General features: G+C 42.1%; 1 protein-coding gene across 1 annotated transcript in view; it reads left to right on the top strand.

Annotated features, from left to right (window-relative positions):
* LOC311128064 (leucine zipper protein 2-like) overlaps positions 1-24,105 on the top strand; it is a 200,337-nt gene that overhangs the window by 109,139 nt on the left and 67,093 nt on the right. Inside the window, exons 5-6 of the mRNA XM_084160020.1 lie at positions 360-422; positions 9,079-9,141. Coding sequence (XP_084016146.1) covers positions 360-422; positions 9,079-9,141 — 126 coding nt within the window. The remainder of the gene's footprint in view (positions 1-359; positions 423-9,078; positions 9,142-24,105) is intronic.

Consider the following 24,105-nt stretch of genomic DNA (forward strand, 5'->3'; position numbering starts at 1 on the left):
ATCTTTAGAAGCGGACTCAAATAGGAGTAATTAATGTGTAATAGAACCATATGGAGGTACTTGTAGCATTAGCAGGAAGTCTGCTTTAAAGGCAGAGAATTGTTTAAAGTTGTTTGACCTTGGGATGTATAGATCTGATTTGAAGATAGAGCAACAACATCAACAACATACAGTAGGATGAAATCCAGTGCAGGCAGGAACAGCTGGCATGGTTGATGATAGTTACTACCTTCATGATAAATGTCACAATTTAGATGAAATTGACAGTCTGTAAGAAACAGTCTGTAAGAAACAGTCTGTAAGAAATTGACAGTCTGTAAGAAAACATATGTCCTTAATTTTCTTTCTTTCGCCTACAGATCAAGTTCCTCAAGATGGAGATGGAGAAAAAGACCAAAATAATCAAGGACCTGCAACAGGAGGTACTTTTGTTCTCCCCACCTACTGCCAATGGCTGACTCATTCCTAATTCATGATCACCATGACCTGTAAACGTTATGTTAATGACAATCATATCATATGATATCTATGTTCATCGACATCACATCACGTGAACTAGTAATGGGTTTTGATATCCTTTTTTCTAAATCTATATGATGTTGTCATTTTGGATTGCAAAGGTCACAGATAGCCATAGGCAACTGAGGGCCTTATACTGTCAGCGTTTAATTATATAAATTGGTGGAGAGGCCTATTATAAGCACTAATACCACTGGATGCGCTGAATTCGTCAGAGCCTCTGGGCCTTGAACTGGGCTGGTGTCGTGGGACCTTCTAATTGGCTAACCCGGGGGCAGTGGGTAGTTACTGGCTGCAGCGTGGCTGGCACAAAATCCTATAGCTTAAAGGCAAATGCCCCAGGGCAGAGGAGAAGAAAGTAATCAATCACGAATGGAGTCACGACGGTTTGGAAGATGTTCCACCACAGCTGCATAGTAGCTCTGGACCTCTTCATAGGTGCAGCATGATAGAGCCCAGGTAAAGAAATGAGAAGCTACCACAATATTCAATAAAACAGTCAGGTGAGAGGTAGAGTTCACACTGCCTGAGGGAGGTCAGAGAACATTCTGTGAGATTATTAGCTCTACTCAACCAAAAACGGGGAAGTACTATGCAGGGGTGTGTGAATATAGCCAACGGGTCTGTTCTGACTACACACCAAACTCTCAGAACAAACTCTAGAGGCAAGATAAGCGACCCTTTTAAGTGGCCTTTTATTGTCCCCAGAACAAGGTGCACCTGTGTAATGATCATGCTGTTTAATCGGCTTCTTGATATGCCACACCTGTCAGGTGGATGGATTATCTTGACAAAGGAGAAATGCTCACTAACAGGGATGTAAACAAATGTATGCACACCATTTTGGAGAAATAAGCTTTTTGTGCGTATGGAACATTTCTGGGATCTTTTATTTCAGCTCATGAAACATGGGACCAACACTTTACATGTTGCTTTATATTTTTGTTCAGTATAAATCCTCGATCATGTCTTTATAAATACTTGCAAGGCACAGAATCACACCAATCACTATGCCAACATAAAGTTTCCGGTAGTCTGACCTATGTGGGAGGGAGTCGAATTGTACTTTAATCAGGCTCAGAATAAACATTTGTCTTTGGGAGACTTACCATTGAAAATGTTTTACACAGTTCATTGAAGTTGTATTTGGGCAGAACCTCTGAGATTTCTGCTGGCAGTCAGAAGCACTGGAAATGGGCTCTGTGAACACTTTGAAAGTACATTATGCAGGGCCAGCGCTCCCCTATCAGTTGGTCGCTGTAGCGTTGACATTTTAAGTCTTGGCTTTTCCTGTGCCAGATCTATCTCTCCAGATTTGAGTGTCTTTGTAGCTTGATACAGAGGGGTCATCAGTAGTGGATAGTGGTCTGAGAACTACTTTGACGGATGTAGCTTTGACATTTCAAGTCTTGGCTATATCCTACACCAGATGTATCATGAAAAATATCTCTGGGTGTCTTTTTTCACTAGATACAGAGGTTTCATCTCTTGTGCATTCCTACTGAGTAGGTCAGAGAGGTATCCGAGTTATGTTATATCTTATCACACAATATATGTCATTTGTCCAGTCTTATCGCTTTCACTACACTCTCTGCAATGCCACTGAGGTTAGATGGAAGTAGTTTGCTTAGATTTCAGATACATTCTAATCTCATTGTGACAAACCATTGGCATTGACTTTCTAAAGGCTTAAATAAATGGATCTCTAAAATAACCGTATAATAACAGAACTTCCTCAGTCTTATTAGGATGTATCTTAACTCTGGGGAAATTGCTGAAAGACGTTTTTTAAAATCAATTACAGTACAGAGCAGAGAGATATCCTCCCAGTCTTGTTATAATTAATGAAATGTCATCTGCATAGATAACTGGGTTGTGGCTACTATTTTTCATTCCCTAATTTTCGGCAGTACCTAATATACAGTGGGGAAAAAAAGTATTTAGTCAGCCACCAATTGTGCAAGTTCTCCCACTTAAAAAGATGAGAGAGGCCTGTAATTTTCATCATAGGTACACGTCAACTATGACAGACAAAATGAGAAAAATAAATCCAGAAAATCACATTGTAGGATTTTTAATGAATTTATTTGCAAATTATGGTGGAAAAAAAGTTTTTGGTCAATAACAAAAGTTTCTCAATACTTTGTTATATACCCTTTGTTGGCAATGACACAGGTCAAACGTTTTCTGTAAGTCTTCACAAGGTTTTCACACACTGTTGCTGGTATTTTGGCCCATTCCTCCATGCAGATCTCCTCTAGAGCAGTGATGTTTTGGGGCTGTTGCTGGGCAACACAGACTTTCAACTCCCTCCAAAGATTTTCTATGGGGTTGAGATCTGGAGACTGGCTAGGCCACTCCAGAACCTTGAAATGCTTCTTACGAAGCCACTCCTTCGTTGCCCGGGCGGTGTGTTTGGGATCATTGTCATGCTGAAAGACCCAGCCACGTTTCATCTTCAATGCCTTTGCTGATGGAAGGAGGTTTTCACTCAAAATCTCACGATACATGGCCCCATTCATTCTTTCCTTTACACGGATCAGTCGTCCTGGTCCCTTTGCAGAAAACAGCCCCAAAGCATGATGTTTCCACCCCCATGCTTCACAGTAGGTATGGTGTTCTTTGGATGCAACTCAGCATTCTTTGTCCTCCAAACACGACAAGTTGAGTTTTTACCAAAAAGTTCTATTTTGGTTTCATCTGACCATATGACATTCTCCCAATCCTCTTCTGGATCATCCAAATGCACTCTAGCAAACTTCAGACGGGCCTGGACATGTACTGGCTTAAGCAGGGAGACACGTCTGGCACTGCAGGATTTGAGTCCCTGGCGGCGTAGTGTGTTACTGATGGTAGGCTTTGTTACTTTGGTCCCAGCTCTCTGCAGGTCATTCACTAGGGCTCCCCGTGTGGTTCTGGGATTTTTGCTCACCGTTCTTGTGATCATTTTGACCCCACGGGGTGAGATCTTGCGTGGAGCCCCAGATCGAGGGAGATTATCAGTGGTCTTGTATGTCTTCCATTTCCTAATAATTGCTCCCACAGTTGATTTCTTCAAACCAAGCTGCTTACCTATTGCAGATTCAGTCTTCCCAGCCTGGTGCAGGTCTACAATTTTGTTTCTGGTGTCCTATGACAGCTCTTTGGTCTTGGCCATAGTGGAGTTTGGAGTGTGACTGTTTGAGGTTGTGGACAGGTGTCTTTTATACTGATAACAAGTTCAAACAGGTGCCATTAATACAGGTAACAAGTGGGGGACAGAGGAGCCTCTTAAAGAAGAAGTTACAGGTCTGTGAGAGCCAGAAATCTTGCTTGTTTGTAGGTGACCAAATACTTATTTTCCACCATAATTTGCAAATAAATTCATAACAAATCCTACAATGTGATTTTCTGGATATTTTTTTCTCAATTTGTCTGTCATAGTTGACGTGTATCTATGATGAAAATTACAGGCCTCTCTCATCTTTTTAAGTGGGAGAACATGCACAATTGGTGGCTGACTAAATACTTTTTTCCCCCACTGTATATATATATATTTTTTTTTGAATCAGCAAGGGGCTCGAGATCAATATGCAAATAGGAGAGTAGATAGTGGGCCACCCTGGCTTGCGCTTCTGTCCCTATTACCAGAGGGGGAGCAGGCCTAATTTAACACCCTAGACCTGGAAATGATTGATAGATAATTTGAGTCCATTTGACATTCAAGTTATCACAAAGCCCAAAGTGGCACTAGGCAATAAGTAAATACTTCCATTCAATGTCATCAGCTGATATAATAAGGCCTCTCAGTCGAGTCTGGAGTCAATATTAACTTACACATAGAACATGTAATCAGCATTGAAAGAGAGTACCCCTCGCAATGACACACATCTGAATGGGGATGGAATGAACTGTTTACGTCCCCATTCTGTTTGCCAACCATTCTGGATAGAATCTCACTGGGCACATTAATAAGTAATATGGGGCCTTGCAGATGCTGATTCCTATTGAGCCTTGCTTTTCCTCAATATCAGGGACACTTCCTTATTTAAACTCTGTAGGCAGGGCCCCTGTTGATACTGTAGCTAGAAAGGTCTGGCGTTGAAGGCCATCAGGGCCAGGAGCTTCTCCTCTTATTAATGATTTTTGTGGCAAACTATGTATTGCCTACACTGTCTGCACACAGAGGTGGTTTCCCAGATGCAGATTACGCATGCACTATAAAGCATCAATAGATAAATGTGCGTTTTAGTTCAGGATTAGGCTTAATCTGTGTCCGGGAAACCACCCCTTAGTGTAAAGTGGGACCATTTTATATTTCTCTCAGAGACTGCCTGATTTGTTAAGTGATCTGTTAAGAGTATAATCATGTCTGCCATAAAGACAGGACACTCAGACCTCTGGGTTTCCACTTGATCCGGTGCTCTGATGAGCTCTTTGTAAAGACCTTGACTCCGCCAATTCCCTTACAAGGTTAGAAGCTTTCCTCTCCAATTAGAATCAGACCTTAGCTAAGCTACATGTTTTTCCTTTTTGAATAAAATATTAGCCCATAGAGGTCTTGTTCTTGTTCTTGTTCTTTTTCGACTTTAAAAACTTTTTAAAACTACGACTCGAGTTTGGATCGATTGTTCACTGCAACAGAATTAAAATATGGTGTCGGTGGGTATGATACGGTCATTTGCATTTGCAGATAACTCTTTGTTGCAATAATTTACAAACCATGCTCCTTTCACATCAGTCCTTCCAAGTATCAGTTTCAATCGATCATGTCACCAGAAAACCTTTATGGCTGCATTTCGGTGTAAACTCATCTTCTATAATTTACTTTTAGGGCTAAGGATGTGCATTTTGGGATTAAGGCTAGAGAATGATTGAGCGATCGACACAGACAACATTTCTGCTGTGATATGACAGTCTATAAGAGTGGAGCTTCTGTAGGAGACAGCTGATCCATAAGCTGCTCAAACTCTTTGCAGTGAGTGTGAAGGAGATCACTCTGACTGGTAGAAACAGGGTATGAAGAGTCCTTAGGGTCAATGGAAGTTTAGTATGGTCTGCCAGATGCTTTTATTGGTGACCATTTAGATGAGGGTGACACGTCCAATCATCAGCTAGCGAGCATCTGCACCTGCAACTTTAACAAGTTGGAGAGCGATACCATGAGGCATTTCCGCAGCAATGTTTTGCTGATTAGCCTGGATTCCCTGACCGTCAAACTTTGTCATTGTAGCGAATTATAATAAAAGGTCCAAATGAAAGGACCCCAATTGTCAAATCTGATCATAGAATTTGTCATATTGTGTATGAAACCTTAAAGGAATACTTCGGGATTTTGGAAATGAAGCCCTTTATCTACTTCCCCAGAGTCAGAGCTCATGGATACAATATTTATGTCTCTGCATCCAGTATGAAGGAAGTTAGAGATAGTTTTGCGCTCCAGTGCTAACTAGCATTAGTGCACTGACTTGAAGTTTATGGTATCTACTAGCATTGACATTTTAGTCATTTAGCAGACACTCTTATCCAGAGTGACTTACAGTTAAGTGAGTGCATACATTTTTCATACTGGCCCCCGTGGGAATCGAACCCACAACCCTGGCGTTGCAAGCGCCATGCTCTACCAACTGAGCTACACGGGGCCTTTACCATAGACTTCCAGTCATTGCGCTAACACTAGTTAGCAATTGAGCTAACGCTAGTTAGCAACTTCCTTCAAACTACACGCAGAGACATAAAAGTGGTATCCGCGAGTTCATTGCCAAAATCCTGAATTATCCCTTTAATTCACTGAAGAGGTGGTCCTCTATCTACCCCCCATTCACAAAGTTGTCAGAATAGTTTTGACAGACACCCCCCCTAAAGGACTTATTAATGGCATGTCTTAGTTGTGCTTTACAATAGTCATGCTGCATTGCTTGCTTGATGACCAGTACATAACCACACTGAACAGCTTAAAAGGTCAAACAAAAATATGTCTACATTTATTTATACAGGGAAAAAATAATTAAAAATAAACAATAAACTAGCAATTAAAAGAACTTGAGCCCTTCTCAGTAGACATACTGATTTTCAGAGGGTTCCCTGTCCTGGAGAGGGGAGAGAGAGAAATAAAAAGAGAGTAGAAGCCGGGGAAAATACATAGGCATGCCATTCATTCAGTTCTCCCTAAAAAAAATGATTATCATCCCAAGGGACGTCCTTGTTAAATAAACAAAAGGATACATACAAATAAAATAAAATGATATTGCGCCTTAAGTGCAAACAATAAATGTAGACGAAAGCATGATCATAATCAGTAATGTCTCGCACACTTTTTTTAAGTTCTCGCATGGCTCCCAATGTGGCAACACTTGGTGCATAACATATTATGACATTTGCGGTTCACTGGATCTCATTTAGCATAATACACCATGACATATGAGCTCTACTGGATCAACATTTCACTGTGGGTCTGTTCTCGGGCAGGCACACGTCACCTTGTATGACAGCTGCCATTTCTTCCAGCCACAGTGCCCTTTCTTTAGAAAGGAGAGGAGGCGCAAGTGTCTGGACTGGATGCCCGGTCAATTCTAGCTCATTGAATCACATAGTGCTGTCATTCCACCTCATTAACTCTGTGTGTGAGAGAGCGTGTGTGCGTTTCATAGAGAGAAAGAGAAAAGAGGGAGAGAGAGATATAAAAAGAAAAAGAAAAAAAAAAGCGATATGCTATTGGTCCTTACCAAATTAAACTTGAGCTGTGCTTGCCTACACTGTAATTACATGCAAATAGGTACCTGCCTATGTAACTACAGTACCATGTACAATCTATATACATAAGTATGTGGACACTCCTTCAAATGAGCGGATTCGGCTATTTCAGCCACACCCGTTGCTGACAGGTGAATAAAATTGAGCACACCACCATGCAATCTCCATAGACAAACATTGGCAGTAGAATGGCCTTACTGAAGAGCTCAGTAATTTTCAACGTCGCACCGTCATAGGATGCCACCTTTCCAACAAGTCAGTTTGTCAAATTTCTGCCCTGCTAGAGCTGCCCCGGTCAACTTTAAGTGCTGTTATTGTGAAGTGGAAATGTCTAGGCGCAACAGCGGCTCAGTCCGAAGAGTTAGGCCACACAAGCTTACAGAACAGGATCGCAGAGTGCTGAAGCGCGTAGCGCGTAAAAATTGTCTGTCCTCGGTTGTAACACTGACTACCGAGTTCCAAACTGCCTCTGGAAGCAACGTCAGCACAAGAACTGTTCGTCAGGCGCTTCATGAAATGGGGCCTAAGATCACCATGTACAATGCCAAGCGTCGGCTGGAGTGGTGTAAAGCTCGCTTCACCATCTGGCAGTCCGACGGACTAATTTGAGTTTGGCAGATGCCAGGAGAATGCTACCTGCCTGAATGCATAGCGGCAACTGTAAAGTTTGGTGGATGAGGAATAATGGTCTGGGACGGTTTTTAATGGTTCGGGCTAGGCCCCTTAGTTCCAGTGAAGGGAAATCTTAATGCTACAGCATACAATAACATTATAGACGATTCTGTGCTTCCAACGTTGTGACAACAGTTTGGGGAAGGCCCTTTCCTGTTTCAGCATGACAATGCCCCTGTGCACGAAGCAAAGTCCATACAGAAATGATTTGTCGAGATCGGTGTGGAAGAACTTGACTGGCCTGCACAGAGCCCTGACCTCAACCCCATCGAACACCTTTGGGATGAATTGGAACGCTGACTGCGAGCCAGGCCTAATCGCCAAACATCAGTGCCTGACCTCACTAATGCTCTTGTGGCTGAATGGAAGCAAATTCACGCAGCAATGTTCCAACATCTAGTAGAAAGCCTTCCCAGAAGAGTGGAGGCTGTTATAACAGCAAAGGGGGGACCAACTCCATATTAATGCCCATAATTTTGGAATGAGATGTTCGACGAGCAGGTGTCCACATACTTTTGATAATGTAGTGTACATGCATAGTTATGCATAGGGACAGTTATGATAAAGTGCATGGAACCAAAATTGGAACCAATTTTTTTTTATATTTCTATGACCAACATAGAACGCCTCCAATGTAGCAATTCTTAGGAAGAGGGCTATTCCCTGGTACAGAAAACCTGTGCTTTGTAAGGCCACCTCTCAGATCTTACTGCATGCCAGTCAGTCAGCACCACTGCTCTGTGTTGTGTCCCTGCACATGTTGTTCTAATGCATCTGTGTGAGTGAAGGAACAATTAAGCTACAGATGTACAATAGTGCACCTGTATATGTCTCTCTCATGCTATCAGCAGTTTCTATTGATTCATGTTCATGAGTGATTATTCAATGCTCAGTTGTGTTGCTTGTGTTGAAGAATAGGCTCTGGATTAGCTAATTAAATAATTGATTAACTCATTTACTGTTGTAAATGTGTTCTGGGGTCAATACTTAGGCCTGATTAATCGAAACTGGCTTGTATGATCATCTAATATAATTACATTTGTCACTGCGGATAAAACAGAAAAGCAGTGCAAGCTTCATTACTACATGTTATCAATGATTTTCTCTCATCAACTCTTAACTAATACCACCTTTTTATTTATTTTTTATTTGCAGAACAAGAGCTTGAAAAATAAACTGCTATCTGGCAACAAACTGTGTGATGTCCATGCAGAAGAGGTAAGCCTTTTGAATCACACTGATGAACAGTGGGCATAGGTAAAACATTAATGTCATAATTCATTTGGATTGAATTGGGGCCCAAGTCTTGATTGATTAGACTGGCCCTCACTTTACATGCAGTTGCTCTGCTCATGCATACAGTATATTATTTTTAAAAAACGATCATGAAGGCTGATGAAAACTTTTGGCTTTTAATAATAAAGACAACATTTTTGTTTAATTGTACCAGAAGTGGCTGAATCTCTCCTGCACACAAGCCCCATTAGAACAGCCTACCCAGCAAAAACAACAATCCTGCATAAAGTCGGTGTCTGGATAACTTTGTACCCCGAAACAGTTAACTTTTCAGCAATTGAAAAAACAGTGGTGTAGTCATGTAAGTTTCCAAGATATTATGAAGGACTTTGATTGGTCTTAGAGTCATGAAACTTTGACAGCACATGGAGGGGAATGATTACTTTCAATCTATGTAAAAAGGAAAAAATAGCCAAATATGGACATACAAGGTTTTTCGAAGATACCGACGATAAGCAACACGAGGGTTTATGTTGTGTGCAATTTGGCTTTTCCCTGCTCTAAAGCAGCGCTTTCTTCAGTCATTTGAGGGAGGTGTGTAACACATATATTTTTTTCCTCAGTGACATGTTCACTGAAGACAAACCAAAACCCTTCAGAGCTTGACCGGTACACTTCCTATCATCTTAATCCTGCTGGTCAATGGCCACTTTCAATGGCCACTCAACTGAACGTACACTACATGACCAAAAGTATGTGGACACCTGCTTGATGAACATCTCATTCCAAAATCATGGGCATTAATATGGAGTTGGTCCCCCATTTGCTGCTATAACAACCTCTATTCTTCTGGGAAGGCTTTCCACTGGATGTTGGAACATTGCTGCGGGGACTTGCTTCCATTCAGCCACAAGCGCATTAGTGAGGTCGGGGGCTGATGTTGGGCGATTAGGCCTGGCTTGCAGTCAGCGTTCCAATTCATCCCAAAGGTGTTCGATGGGGCTGAGGTCAGGGCTCTGTGCAGACCAGTCAAATTCTTCCACACTGACCTCGACAAACCATTTCTGTATGGACCTCGCTTTGTGCACGGGGGCATTGTCGTGCTTAAACAGGAAAGGGCCTTCCCCAAACTGTTGCCATAAAGTTGGAAGCACAGAATCGTCTAGAATGTCATTGTATGCTGTAGCGTTAAGATTTCTCTTCACATGTGGCAGGGTTTGAAAACTATTACGGACTACAAAAGGAAACCCAGCCCCGAGCTACCCAGTGATGCGACCCTACCAGATGGGCTAAATGCCTTGTATGCTCGCTTCGAGGCAAGCAACACTGAAGCATACATGAGAGCACCATCTGTTCCAGACAACTGTGTGATCATGCTCTCCGTAGCCAATATGAGCAAGACCTTTAAACAGGTCAACATTCAAAAGGCAGATTACCAGGACGTGTACTCAGAGCATGCGCGGACTAACTGGCAAGTGTCTTCACTGACATTTTCAACCTCTCGCTGACCGAGTCTGTAATACCTACATGTTTCAAGCAGACCACCATAGTCCCTGTGCCCAAGAACGCCAAGGTAACCTGCCTAAATGACTACCGCCCCGTAGCACTCACGTCTGTATCCATGAAGTGCTTTGAAAAGCTGGTCATGGCTCACATCAACACCATCATCCCGGAAACCCTAGACCCACTCCAATTCGCATACCGCCCCAACAGATCGACAGATGACACATTCGCACTCCACACTGCCCTTTCCCACCTGGACAAAAGGAACACCTATGTGAGAATGCTGTTCATTGACTACAGCTCAACGTTCAACACCATAGCACCCACAAAACATATCACTAAGCTAATTATGCTGGGAATATACACCTCTCTCTGCAACTGGATCCTGGACTTCCTGACGGGCCGCCCCCAGGTGGTAAGGGTAGGCAACAACACATCTGCCACGCTGATCCTCAACACGGGGGCCCCTCAGGGGTGCGTGCTTAGTCCCCTCCTGTACTCCTTGTTCACCCACGACTGCGTGGCCAAGCACGACTCCAACACCATCATTAAGTTTGCTGACGACACAACGGCGGTAGGCCTGATCACCGGCAACTAAGAGACAGCCTATAGGGAGGAAGTCAGAGACCTGGCAGTGTGGTGCCGTTCTACTGCCAATGTTTGGCTATGGAGATTACATGGCTAAGATAAGAATACATAAAGTAAATGGCTCAGTAGAATAGAATAAACATTTTAGCATAAGTATAATACAGGAAGACACAATGAGGGTCTCACCCTCGAGATTGATGGCTCAGCTGTCAACACAGCCAAGTCATTCAAATTCCTGGGGACCATCATCCCCCACAACCTCAAGTCGGAGTACAACATCACAGTAGTGACCAAGAAGGCTCGACACAGGATGTACTGTCTGCGCCAGCTGAGAAAACCCAAACTCTCTCAGACAATTCTGGTTTGGTTCTACACGTCCATCATTGAGTCCATCCTCACCTTTTCTATCACCTTCTTGTTTGGATCGGCGTCTGCCAGCTGCAAGGACAACCTGCAGTGCATCGTCCGGTCTGCGGAGAAGGTTATCGGCTGTCACCTGCCCTCCATCAAGGACCTGCACGCCTACAGGCAGTGATGTAAAGTACTTAAGTAAAAATACTTAAAAGTACTACTTAAGTCGTTTTTTGGGTTATCTGTACTATACTTTACTATTTATATTTTTTACAACTTCTAGTTTTACTTCACTAAATTCCTAAAGAAAATGTTGAACTTCCTACTCCATACATTTTCCCTGACAAACCATAGTACTCGTTACATTTTTGAATGCTTAGCAGAACAAGAAAATTGTGAAATTCACGCACTTAGCAAGAGAACACGTGGTCATCCCTACTGCCTATGTTCTGGCGGACTCACTAAACACAAATGCATCTTTTGTAAATAATGTCTGAGTGTTGGAGTGTGCCCCTGGCTATCCGTACATTTTTTAAACAAGAAAATGGTGCCGTCTGCTTTGCTTAATATAAGGAATTTGAAATGATTTATACTTTTACTTTTTACTTTTGATACTTAAGTATATTTTAGCAATTCAATTTACTTTTGATACTTAAGTATATTTAAAACCAAATACTTTGAGACTTTTACTCAAGTAGTATTTTACTGGGTGACTTTCACTTTTACTTGAGTCATTTTCTATTAAGGTATCTATACTTTTACTCAAGTATGACAATTGGGTACTTTTTCCACCACTGCCTACAGGACAAGGAAGCGTGCAGATAAGATCATCGCTCACCCCGGACACCCCATATTTCAAAGACTCCGATCTGGCAGACGGTTTAGGTCAATCAAGACCAAAACTGCCCGCCACCTGAACAGTTTCTTTCCCCATGCTGTGGCCCTCATCAACCTGCCATCAGGCTCATAGGGATTAACCCTCCCGTTGTCCTAGGGTCAAAATGACCCGCCACTGTGTTGAACCAACTTTCTTTAATTTTTATATTTTTGGGATCATTTGTGAGAAGGAGGCAGTGAGACTTTAAAGAAAGTATCACTGCCTCCTTCTCACAAATGATCCAAAAAATATAAAAATTAAAGAAAGTTGGTTCAACACAGTGGCGGGTCATTTTGACCCTAGGACAACGGGAGGGTTAAGTGATTTTGCATTGGCCCGATTACTGAACCTTGTCATCAATGACCACAAATAGTAATCCGCACTATACTGCATTTGCACTATGTTCACCTCCGCACACTGTATATGCACTGTATATATATAGCTTTTATTGACAATTACATTAAGTTTATGCAAAGAGTCAATATTTGCAGTGTTGACCCTTCTTTTTCAAGACCTCTGCAATCCGCCCTGGCATGCTGTCAATTAACTTCTGGGCCACATCCTGACTGATGGCAGCCCATTCTTGCATAATCAATGCTTGGAGTTTGTCAGAATTTGTGGGTTTTTGTTTGTCCACCCGCCTCTTGAGGATCGACCACAAGTTCTCAATGGGATAAAGGTCTGGGGAGTTTCCTGGCCATGGACCCAAAATGTCGATGTTTTGTTCCCAGAGCCACTTAGTTATCACTTTTGCCTTATGGCAAGGTGCTCCATCATGCTGGAAAAGGCATGGTTGGGAGAAGTTGCTCTCGGAGTATGTGTTGGTACCATTCTTTATTCATGGCTGTGTTCTTAGGCAAAATTGTGAGTGAGCCCACTCCCTTGGCTGAGAAGCATGAATGGTCTCAGGATGCTTTACTGTTGGCATGACACAGGACTGATGGTAGCGCTCACCTTGTCTTCTCCGGACAAGGTGTTTTCCGGATGCCCCAAACAATCGGAAAGGGGATTCATCAGAGAAAATGACTTTACCCCAGTCCTCAGCAGTCCAATCCCTGTACCTTTTGCAGAATATCAGTCTGTCCCTGATGTTTTTCCTGGAGAGAAGTGGCTTCTTTGCTGCCCTTCTTGACACCAGGCCATCCTCCAAAAGTCTTCGCCTCACTGTGCGTGCAGATGCACTCACACCCGCCTGCTGCCATTCCTGAGCAAGCTCTGCACTGGTGGTGCCCCGATCCCGCAGCTGAATCAACTTTAGGAGACGGTCCTGGCGCTTGCTGGACTTTTTTTGGCGCCTTGACGCCTTCTTCACAACAATTGAACCTCTTTCCTTGAAGTTCTTACTAGCAGCAATATCCTTGCCTGTGAAGCCCTTTTTGTGCAAAGCAATGATGACGGCACGTGTTTCCTTGCAGGTAACCATGGTTAACAGAGGAAGAACAATGATTTCAAGCACCACCCTCCTTTTAAAGCTTCCAGTCTGTTATTCTAACTCAATCAGCATGACAGAGTGATCTCCAGCCTTGTCCTCGTCAACACTCTCACCTGTGTTAACGAGAGAATCACTGACATGATGGCAGCTGGTTCTTTTGTGGCAGGGCTGAAATGCAGTGGAAATGTTTTTTTGGGATTAAGTTCATTTTCATGGCAAAGAGGGACTTTGCAATTAATTGCAATTCATCTGATCACTCTTCATGACATTCTGGAGTATATGCAAATTGCCATCATCAAAACTGAGGCAGCAGACTTTGTGAAAATTTGTATTTGTGTCATTCTCAAAACTTTTGACCACGACTGTACAGTGCACTCGGAAAGTATTCAGACCCCTTGACTTTTTCCACATTTTTGTTACGTTATAACCTTATTCTAAAATGGATTAAATGAAAAATTTTCCTCATCAATCTACACACAATACCCCATAATGACAAAGCAAAAACTGGTTTTTAGAAAATTTATAAAAATAATAAACAGAAACACCTTATTTACATAAGTATTCAGACACTTTGCTATGATACTCGAAATTGAGCTCAGGTGCATCCTGTTTCCATTGATCATCCTTGAGATGTGTCTACAACTTGATTGGAGTCCACCTGTGGTAAATTCTATTGATTGGACATGATTTGGAAAGGCACACACCTGTCTATATAAGGTCCCACAGTTGACAGTGCATGTCAGAGCAAAAACCAAGCCATGAGGTCGAAGGAATTGTCCGTAGAACTCAGAGACAGGATTGTGTCGAGGCACAGATCTGGAGAAGGGTACCAAAACATTTTTGCAGCATTAAAGGTCCCCAAGAACACAGTGGCCTCCATCATTATTAAATGGAAGAAGTTTGGAACCACCAAGACTCTTCCTAGAGCTGGCTGCCCGGCCAAACTGAGCTATCGGGGGAGAAGGGCCTTGGTCAGGGAGGTGACCAAGAACCCTATGGTCACTCTGACAGAGCTCCAGAGTTCCTCTGTGGAGATGGGAGAACCTTCCGGAAGGACAACCATCTCTGCAGCACTCCACCAATCAGGCCTTTATGGTAGAGTGGCCAGACGGAAGCCACTCCTCAGTAAAAGGCACATGACAGCCCACTTGGAGTTTGACAAAAGGCTCCTAAAGATTCTCTGGTCTGATGAAACCAAGATTGAACTCTTTGGCCTGAATGCCAAGCGTCACGTCTGGAGGAAACCTGGCACCATCCCTCTGGTGAAGCATGGTGGTGGCAGTATCATTCTGTGGGGATGTTTTTCAGCGGCAGGGACTAGTCAGGATCGAGGGAAAGATGAACGGAGCAAAGCACAGAGAGATCCTTGATGAAAACCTACTCCATAGCACTCAGGACCTCAGACTGGGGAGAAGGTTTACCTTCCAACAGGTCAACGACCCTAAGCACTTGAACCCGATCGAACATCTCTGGAGAGACGCTCCCCATCCAACCTGACAGAGCTTGAGAGGATCTGCAGAGAAGAATGGGAGAAACTCCCCAAATACAGGTGTGCCAAGCTTGTAGCATCATACCCAAGAAGACTCAAGGCTGTAATCGCTGCCAAAGTTGCTTCAACAAAGTACTGAGTAAAGGGTCTGAATACCTATCCAAATGTGATATTTCCTTTTTTTTGTTTTTTATAAATTTGCTAAAATTTCTGAAAACCTGTTTTTGCTTTGTAATTATGGGGTATTGTGTGTAGATTGATGAGGGGAAAAAATTATGTAATCCATTTTAGAATAAGGCTGTAACGTAACAGAATGTGGAATAAGTCAAGGGGTCTGAATACTTTCCGAATGCACTGTAGATATATCCCCTCTGTAAATTGTACATTCCCACTAATCAGCCTTTACTCCAGAGTTTTATTGTTAGTGTTCCGATATTCTATATTTTGTATGATGTCTATTTGGACTTTATTCTGTTTGTATATTGTCTATTGCCGGCAGCACCTTCTCACCATGTGTGAATGTACTTGGCGAATTAAGGTGATTCTGATTCTCTCATTGTTGACCCATAATGGTCAGGATTTCCTCACCTGCATATTGGCATGACCCATTCATAGCTTTCTTGTCCCTCTCAAAGCAAGTGAATCCAACCTTGACTTTAGATTTGAATACAGCAGTTAGTGAGCCAAGGCTTGAGTATTTTGTTAGGATAACAAAATGCACCAGTGGATATCGCCTGTGGGTTTTTTTGAATATTAGATTTTCTCCACTTTCTTGATCCAAATTCATTCATTTCAGGCACATTTAACCTTATGATCAGCTCGCACCAAAACAAGCTTAATGAAAATGCAGGTGGGCATTTACTGCCATGAATGTTGCCTTGGAGGCAGCTCTTCATAGTGGTCACTGGCTGGCACAGGCACAGTCATACAATCTGATTTTAAACCTAACCCTAATCTTAACCACACTGCTAACCCTAATGCCTAACCCTAACCTTAAATTAAGACCAAAAAGCACATTTTTGTTTTCATAAATCTTTACGATATAGCAAATTTTGACTTTGCAGCTTGCCCATCTAGTAGAAATCTCTCAGTTCTGCCTCCAGGGGAAGATTCATGACAATAAACGTCAACCTGTGATAGAAAATACAGCTTGCCTTAGTGGATTTGTTCGAAAGTTGCTCAGATATTTATTTAACCTCTATATTTTATGGGAGATCTCAGGGTATATGAGCGTTAAATGGAGGCGGGATGGCTGTCTTGGGATGTCCAACTACTGTGGGAATGGGAATAATAAGATAAAGAATAGTATTGCCAAGGGGTGAGTGAGCTCATGCACTTCGACATGTTACAAAATGGATGAACAACATTGGTTGTTAATAACATCTAAGACCAGTGAAAAGTTAACTGTGCTTGGGTTACCATTTCAGCAGTGCTCAATACAAATGAAACTAATGTTATTTTTCCCTCTAGGAAAATGTGAGAACCTATTTATTTTGATAACAATTCCACTTATTTTTTTGGCACTCACTTGTGACACTCAGTGCCCAGTTTATTCAAGTCGAAACAAACTTGAAGAGCTTAAACAAACTACCAAAACATGAAACGCTAAGGGACAGATCAAAATGTACTGTGGGGGAGGTGCTGGTCCGACTCAAGGTGTCATTAAAAGTGGGCGGTGCACAATTGGTCCAGCGTCGTCCAGGGTAGGGGAGGTAATGGCCGGCAGGGATGTAGCTCAGTTGATAGAGCATGGCGTTTGCAACGCCAGGGTTGTGGGTTTGATTCCCACGGGGGGCCAGTATGAAAAAAAAATATATATATATGTATTCACTAACTGTAAGTCGCTCTGGATAAGAGCGTCTGCTAAATGACGTAAATGTAAAAGAATGCACCCCCCCTCACCAGAGCAACAAATATTTTCACACTACCCTCCCCTTGTACAGTAAAATACATTGAACACCCTCTCCCCTCATAGAATTAACTCAAAATAATGTTTACAACCACAAACAGTAGCTGTAGCGACCCTGTGTTTATTACATTTACATTTTACATTTTAGTCATTTAGCAGATGCTCTTATCCAGAGCGACATACAGTTAGTGAGTGCATACATTTTTCATACTGGCCCCCCGTGGGAATCGAACCCACAATTTATAAACATGGATATCGACTTTGCCACTTCAGCATGATTTTGTGGCACAGTTGATGCCACGGAGGGCTACTGGCCAGAAGGTTGAAGGTTCACTGAGCTCGTCTGTGGTGGTCGCTCTTCCTGCCTGTTTCATTACACTATGATCAGAGCCGGCTGCAGACAATGATCAGCTAGGGGGAAATCAGATTTAACATTTTGATGCCATATTTATAATTATATAAAATTATATAAAGTGTATAGGCAACGAATTTTCCACCAACCGGTTTCTGTGCCAATGCACCACACAACCAATAAACAAAGCATACTGACTTTGGGCACTTCAATATCATGGTTTGCGCTTTCAACACCACAATAAACAGACTATGTCATATGTGTAGAGGTGGTCCTCTGTAGCTCAGCTGGTAGAGCACGGCACTTGTAACGCCAAGGTAATGGGTTCGATCCCCGGGACCACCCATACACAAAAAAATTATAATGTATGCACGCATGACTGTAAGTCGCTTTGGATAAAAGCGTCTGCTAAATGGCTTATTATTATTCTCCACAAACAGAAAATACATCTCTCCCTACCTTTTAGGCTTAGCCAGTATTGAAGAGTTGGCTTGACAATCTCCGAATGTCATTCAACTTTATGGTGTTTTGTGTCATGACTTGACCTCATGGGTTGAGGATCAAACATTCCTGCTAGGCAAATGTTTGAACACCCCCTTTCCTGGGGGCCAGTTTTATGACTTAACAGCCGGTCATAAATTGTTTGCAGAAATGTACTCCTTTTGGTCTCTAGTATGGGAAGAAAGAATTTCCCTGTGAGACAAAGGAAGTCTTCCCGCCAAGACTCCAACATCCAAAAGTGGATAGTGAAACAATATTCCTACTTAAAAGAATGTGGGAAATGGTCAGTGGGGATCTAAAGAATAATCATGTCATGTTGTATATTATTTTGTGATGTCATTAAGGATGGTATCAAGTAATAACTTTAACTGTAAAACAAATCAACCTTTAGACCAGCAGACGTGAAGCGTGAGCTAAACGTTACAAAATGGTTGAATTTCTACAAGACCAGAAAGACCAGAAAACGTGAGACGTTAATCCACACGTTTGAAATGGAGAAACTCTGAAACTCTCAACCTCTACACGTGGTGAAGAAGAAGACAATGCACTAGACCTTATCATTTCAGTCTGCAGCTGGCATGTATAGTCGTCTAGAGAACTTTCGCTAAAGACATGAAGTGGGAAGGACAATCCCTCTCCGACAACCGTTGGTACATCTGAAGTAGCCATTCTAACCAGCACTATGACCAGAAACTCTACCAAGGACATTGGGATCTCTGGTGGGCAAACCAGAGTCCTACATCATCAACTCAACTATCGAGGACAGCTACACGTAAATACATGTTGTATTTCTAATCCGAATGAGCGTTATTAGGGTGCATAAGTATTATGATTACTGTGAGCATAGTCTCCAAAGGAACCACGATAGTTTGAATCTCTGTCTCTCCCTTCCACTCTGACCCTCCTTCTACCCAAGCAGTCATGCGATTGTTAGTCCAGTCCACTAGGGACCTATTTTTCATTGTATTACGTTAGTAATCAATAACCTATGTGTGTTTGTATTGTGTTATTATTTAGTTAGTTAGTAAATTAATAATTAAGCCAATTTGTGTATTGCTGATTCATCAATAAGGTTAGGGCTCTTGCAGGTTCAAGGATTATGCGATGTTCAGAATGAGACCGATAAGAGGTAATTATTTGATAAGTGACTGTTATCAATATATAACATATCTTCTAAGAGTATAAATCGGGAGATGGTAACACATTAAACAACTTATTCCGTGATGCCCCAAATTCCTTATGAGTTAATTGTTACATAATTAATTTAATCGAGTGACAATTAAACATAGTTAGGTGATTCGATAAATAACAGTCATACATTAAAGTAAGTCACATCACAACATTTGTAACCAATGTCTTTTTCCATTCATCATCTGGTCGCTGTACAGTTTGGATTGATTGAGTGATTGATTTTATTTGTCAGTAAAAAAAATTCACAAAAGTGACCGGGATTGCACAATAATGTCGGGGACTTATTTCCATTGTGGTCCCTATTTTGTAAATAAATACATATGCAATTACATAGCTACAGACACATTACAGAGATATGCTCAACCTCCAGATGAGTATGAGGGGAGAGTTTAAGTACAATTCTTACAAGCTTGTTTGGCTGGTAGCTTATCTTTGGATGTTTCGGGCTGCTGGTGAACCATGATGTGCAGGCATAATCAAAGTGACACTGGACTAGCGCACTTGCCAGAGTCTTTAGGGTGTCTAAAGCTAGGTTTCCATTCAATTGGCAACAGATTTTCATGTGAATATTCTAAAATCTTCATACAAACAATATGCCATTTCAGAGTTTCCTTTAGGAAAATTTGGCACCGGACAACATGACAGGGAAGATTTTAATTTACTGGACATTTAAGAAATGTAATGGACATCCATATGCATTCAGATGCAACCTGGCGCAGCCAGCGCCATCACTAAACAAGTGATGGCCAAATGAGCCACATTTACGTTTCTGTAAAAACATCCTTTAACAAATTACAAAAACGCAATGTCTTGTGTTTCGATGTGTAGCATATGCAAAACTATAGCCTATTTTTTGGGAGAGGTTTAGGCTACTTTCCTATAACAATAATTGTCCACCTCACAGTTCAGCTGTCAGAGATTTGAGCGCTAAATGTATGAGGGCATTGCATGCAAAGGCCTATAGGCTTAGGTGTTCACTGTATGATATTCATATTTGAATAAATAAATAAATATATATTAGTGCTGTCAAACGATGAGAATAATTAATCGCGCTTAATCACATTAAATTCTGTAGTTAATCGCGATTAATCACAATTGCTCAAATGTTGTGCTAAATAAAGATTGTTCCATTTAAAAAAGCAGTGTATTTTAATGGCATATTCACCATAAACAAGTTAAGCAATACAAAAGTCCTGTAACTTACTAATGCTCCCAGTAGGCCTGCTAATGCTCCCTCATACATTTTCACACACACACACACACACACACACACACACACACACACACACACACACACACACACACACACACACACACACACAGTTAAAGCTTCAGCCATTCTAAATGATTGTTCTCCCAATTACTGATTGGAGGGTTGGCTATAAGAAAAAAATAACTATGGATACAAAGAGCATAAACTTGTCCAACAATGTCATGAATTCCACAGAACATAAACCAGTGGACATACACTTCAGTCGTCCTCCTATTTCTTTTCGCTGAGCCAGTTGCAAAGAATAACAAGCCTGTTGACATTTTCAGATGATAAAGCTGCTCTCTTCTTCTGTACGATATGTCCAGAGAGTGAAAACAACCTCTCACAAGGTACTGATGTGGCAGGCGTTGCCAGGTACCTTCGTGCAATGCAGGCCAGCCTGGTGTGTGCCCCTGCATGCTGTGACCACCACTGTAGTGGACAGTCTTCCATGTTGATGCTGGGCTCTGCTTTGTAACGCTCCACACATTTCTCAATGGACTCCTCCTCTTCATCAGTCAGACTCAGAAGAACTCAACAAAAGGGCAGCTTTCTTCTTTGGTGGCTTTGACTCTGGTGCTTTATCAGGTTGCTGTGCAGGCCTGTCTTCCTTCAGCAAGTTGCTGACCAAAGCCCACACCTCACCCCTCTCAGGTCTGGGAAGGCACTTCAGGTCCTTAAACCTTGGGTCGAGTGCTGTTGTGATCTTCAGCCATGTGAGATTGGTGTTTTCCTTGCGTTTCTTCAGGTATGTTGTAATTGTCAGCTTGAATCTTACCATATAGACAGGGTCATCATCGGAGGTCTCCATCACCCGAAGGAGATGACACAAAGCAGGCAACCCCACTAAGCAGGAAATGTACTTCTCTCTTCCCAGAGGTTCAGTCAAGTACCTGCAGTGAAAGATAATTCAAAATCACTTCAGTCAATTGTGAGAGACTTGTTATACACAGACTCTCTCTCTCTCGCTCTCTCAATTCAATTCAATTCAAGGGGCTTTATTGGCATGGGAAATAAACAATAAAAAGTTAACAGTAAATCTCTCTCTCTCACACACACACACACACACACACACACACACACACACACACACACACTTTACACACTCGCTCATGCACACAAAATCGTATTATAACACTAATAGTGAGATAAAAAATATTACCTGCAGGGCTCCAGTAGTGCCTTCAGCTTCTGCAGTTTCTCCAGTTCAGCTGTGGTTGGCATGGTGATGTTCGTTTTTTGTTGGGCCAGAGCATCTCTCAGTGGTTGTTGGTTTCTGTGGACACGTTTGACCATTTCCAGAGTGGAATTCAATCTTGTTGTGACATCTTGTGCGAGTGACTCCTTCTTTAGCGCATTTGCAACTTGCTGTTGTCCGAGCTCTGCAGTTGTCCGAGCTTTCGGCATTTGGCTAGGGCATTGTCGAACCCGCTGTTCTGTAGGGACAAAGTGATGGACCTTTGGAGACTGTGCGCAGTGCAGGGCAGGTGTTCAAAAGGCAGATGTCTTGCAGCTGCAATCATGTTCCGTGCACTGTCTTTGCAAACTGTGGTAACTTTGTTTTCAATGTTCCACTGCTTTGCTAGATCCATGAAATACCCGACACACGTTTCAGCATAGTGCCTCTCTTCTGTCTTCATTACGGTCAGAGTGTGTGAATGCAGTTTTCATCGATGTGGTGCGCAGTAACCCCAAGGTAGTTGTGGTTACTGACCGAAGTCCAGTGGTCTCCTGTGAGAGCATCAGCCATTGCATGTTTCAACTCCTCCGCTTTCGTAGCCCTCTCGCTTTCATACAGCTCGTGTATTCTTTTAACAACGGTGGCGCTCGAGGGTAACTCATACGTTGAGTTGTTCGATGCTCTCCGAATGATCTCTCAAGCCTTCGTCCTCCACAATGTGGACTGGCCTGCAAGCTGTAGCAATCCACTTGGCTATTGCTTGTGTTAGCTTGCTACTCGTCGACTTGTCCATAGGCCTCCCACGCACACACTCTTCTAGCTTAGCCTGCCGAAGATGTCCTCCATTGCTACTAGTAACATTACTTGAATTCCCGACGTCAACAGTATGTTTCCCTTGTAAATGATAATGAAGACTCAATGTACTTCGGTGCTAAACAAATTCAGTATTGCAATAGACGCAAATTACTTCGGTTTTATCCAGAGAGCCACCTGGGAGTGATTTGAAATGTAATTTGCCATTTAAAAGCCCCTTACTAGCATTCTCCATCATTCAGTCATACAAGTAGCTAGCTAGTAAAGTGGTTGTCAAACTAGCGCATCGTCTGCTAGGGCTTGAATCTGAACTATGGATGGTTCAGGGGGGTCAAACTAAGAAAATGCGTTAATGGCGTCAAAAAATGTACGGCTAAAAAGATGTAAGCATTAACGCGTTATTAACATGTTAACTTTGACAGCCCTAATATCTATATATATATATATATATATATATATATATATATATATATATATATATATATATATATATATATATATATATATATATATATTTGTATTTAATTGTATTTATTAGGGATCCCCATTAGCTTCTGCCAAAGCAGCTACTCTTCCTAAAGCACTTACATTACATATAAAACAAAATATAAAACAGTACATCATTTGACATTATTACACCACTACCTATCTACAATACAAAATGTTTAATACCACCATACAACAATATCACATTGTGTGCGTATGCATGTGTCTATACTCTTGTGTGTGTCTCTTCACAGTCCCCGTTGTTCCATAAGGTGTGTTTTTACCTGTTTTTTAAAATATGATTCTACTGCTTGCATCGGTTACCTGATGTGGAATAGAGTTTCATGTAGTCATGGCTCTATGTAGTACTGTGTGCCTCCCATAGTCTGTTCTGGACTTGGGGACTGTGAAGAGACCTCTGGTGGCATGTCTTGTGGGGTATGCATGGGTGTCCGAGCTGTGTGGCAGTATTCCAAACAGACAGCTCGGTACATTCAGCTTGTCAACACTTCTTACAAAAACAAGCAGTGATGAAGTCAATCTCTCTTCCACTGAGCCAGGAGAGACTGACATACATGTCATTCATGTTAGCTCTCCGTGTACTTTTAAGGGCCAGCCGTGCTGCCCTGTTCTGAGCCAACTGCAATTTTCCCAAGTCCCTCTTTGTGGCACCTGACCACACTACTGAACAGTAGTCTAGGTGCGACAAAACTTGGGCCTGTAGGACCTGCCTTGTTGATAGTGTTGTTAAGAAGGCAGAACAGCGCTTAATTATGGACATACTTCTCCTCATCTTAGCTACTGTTGTATCAATATGCTTTGACCATTACAGTCTACAATCCAGGGTTACTCCAAGCAGTTTAGTCACCTCAACTTGCTCAATTTCCACATTATTCACTACGAGATGTAGTTGAGGTTTAGGGTTTAGTGAATGATTTGACCCAAATACAATGATTTTAGTTTTGGAAATATTCAGGACTAACTTATTCCCTGCCACCTATTCCCGAAACTAACTGCAACTC

The sequence above is a fragment of the Coregonus lavaretus genome (assembly GCF_964263955.1).
Source record: "Coregonus lavaretus genome assembly, chromosome: 4".
NCBI classification, from domain to species: Eukaryota; Metazoa; Chordata; class Actinopteri; order Salmoniformes; family Salmonidae; genus Coregonus; species Coregonus lavaretus.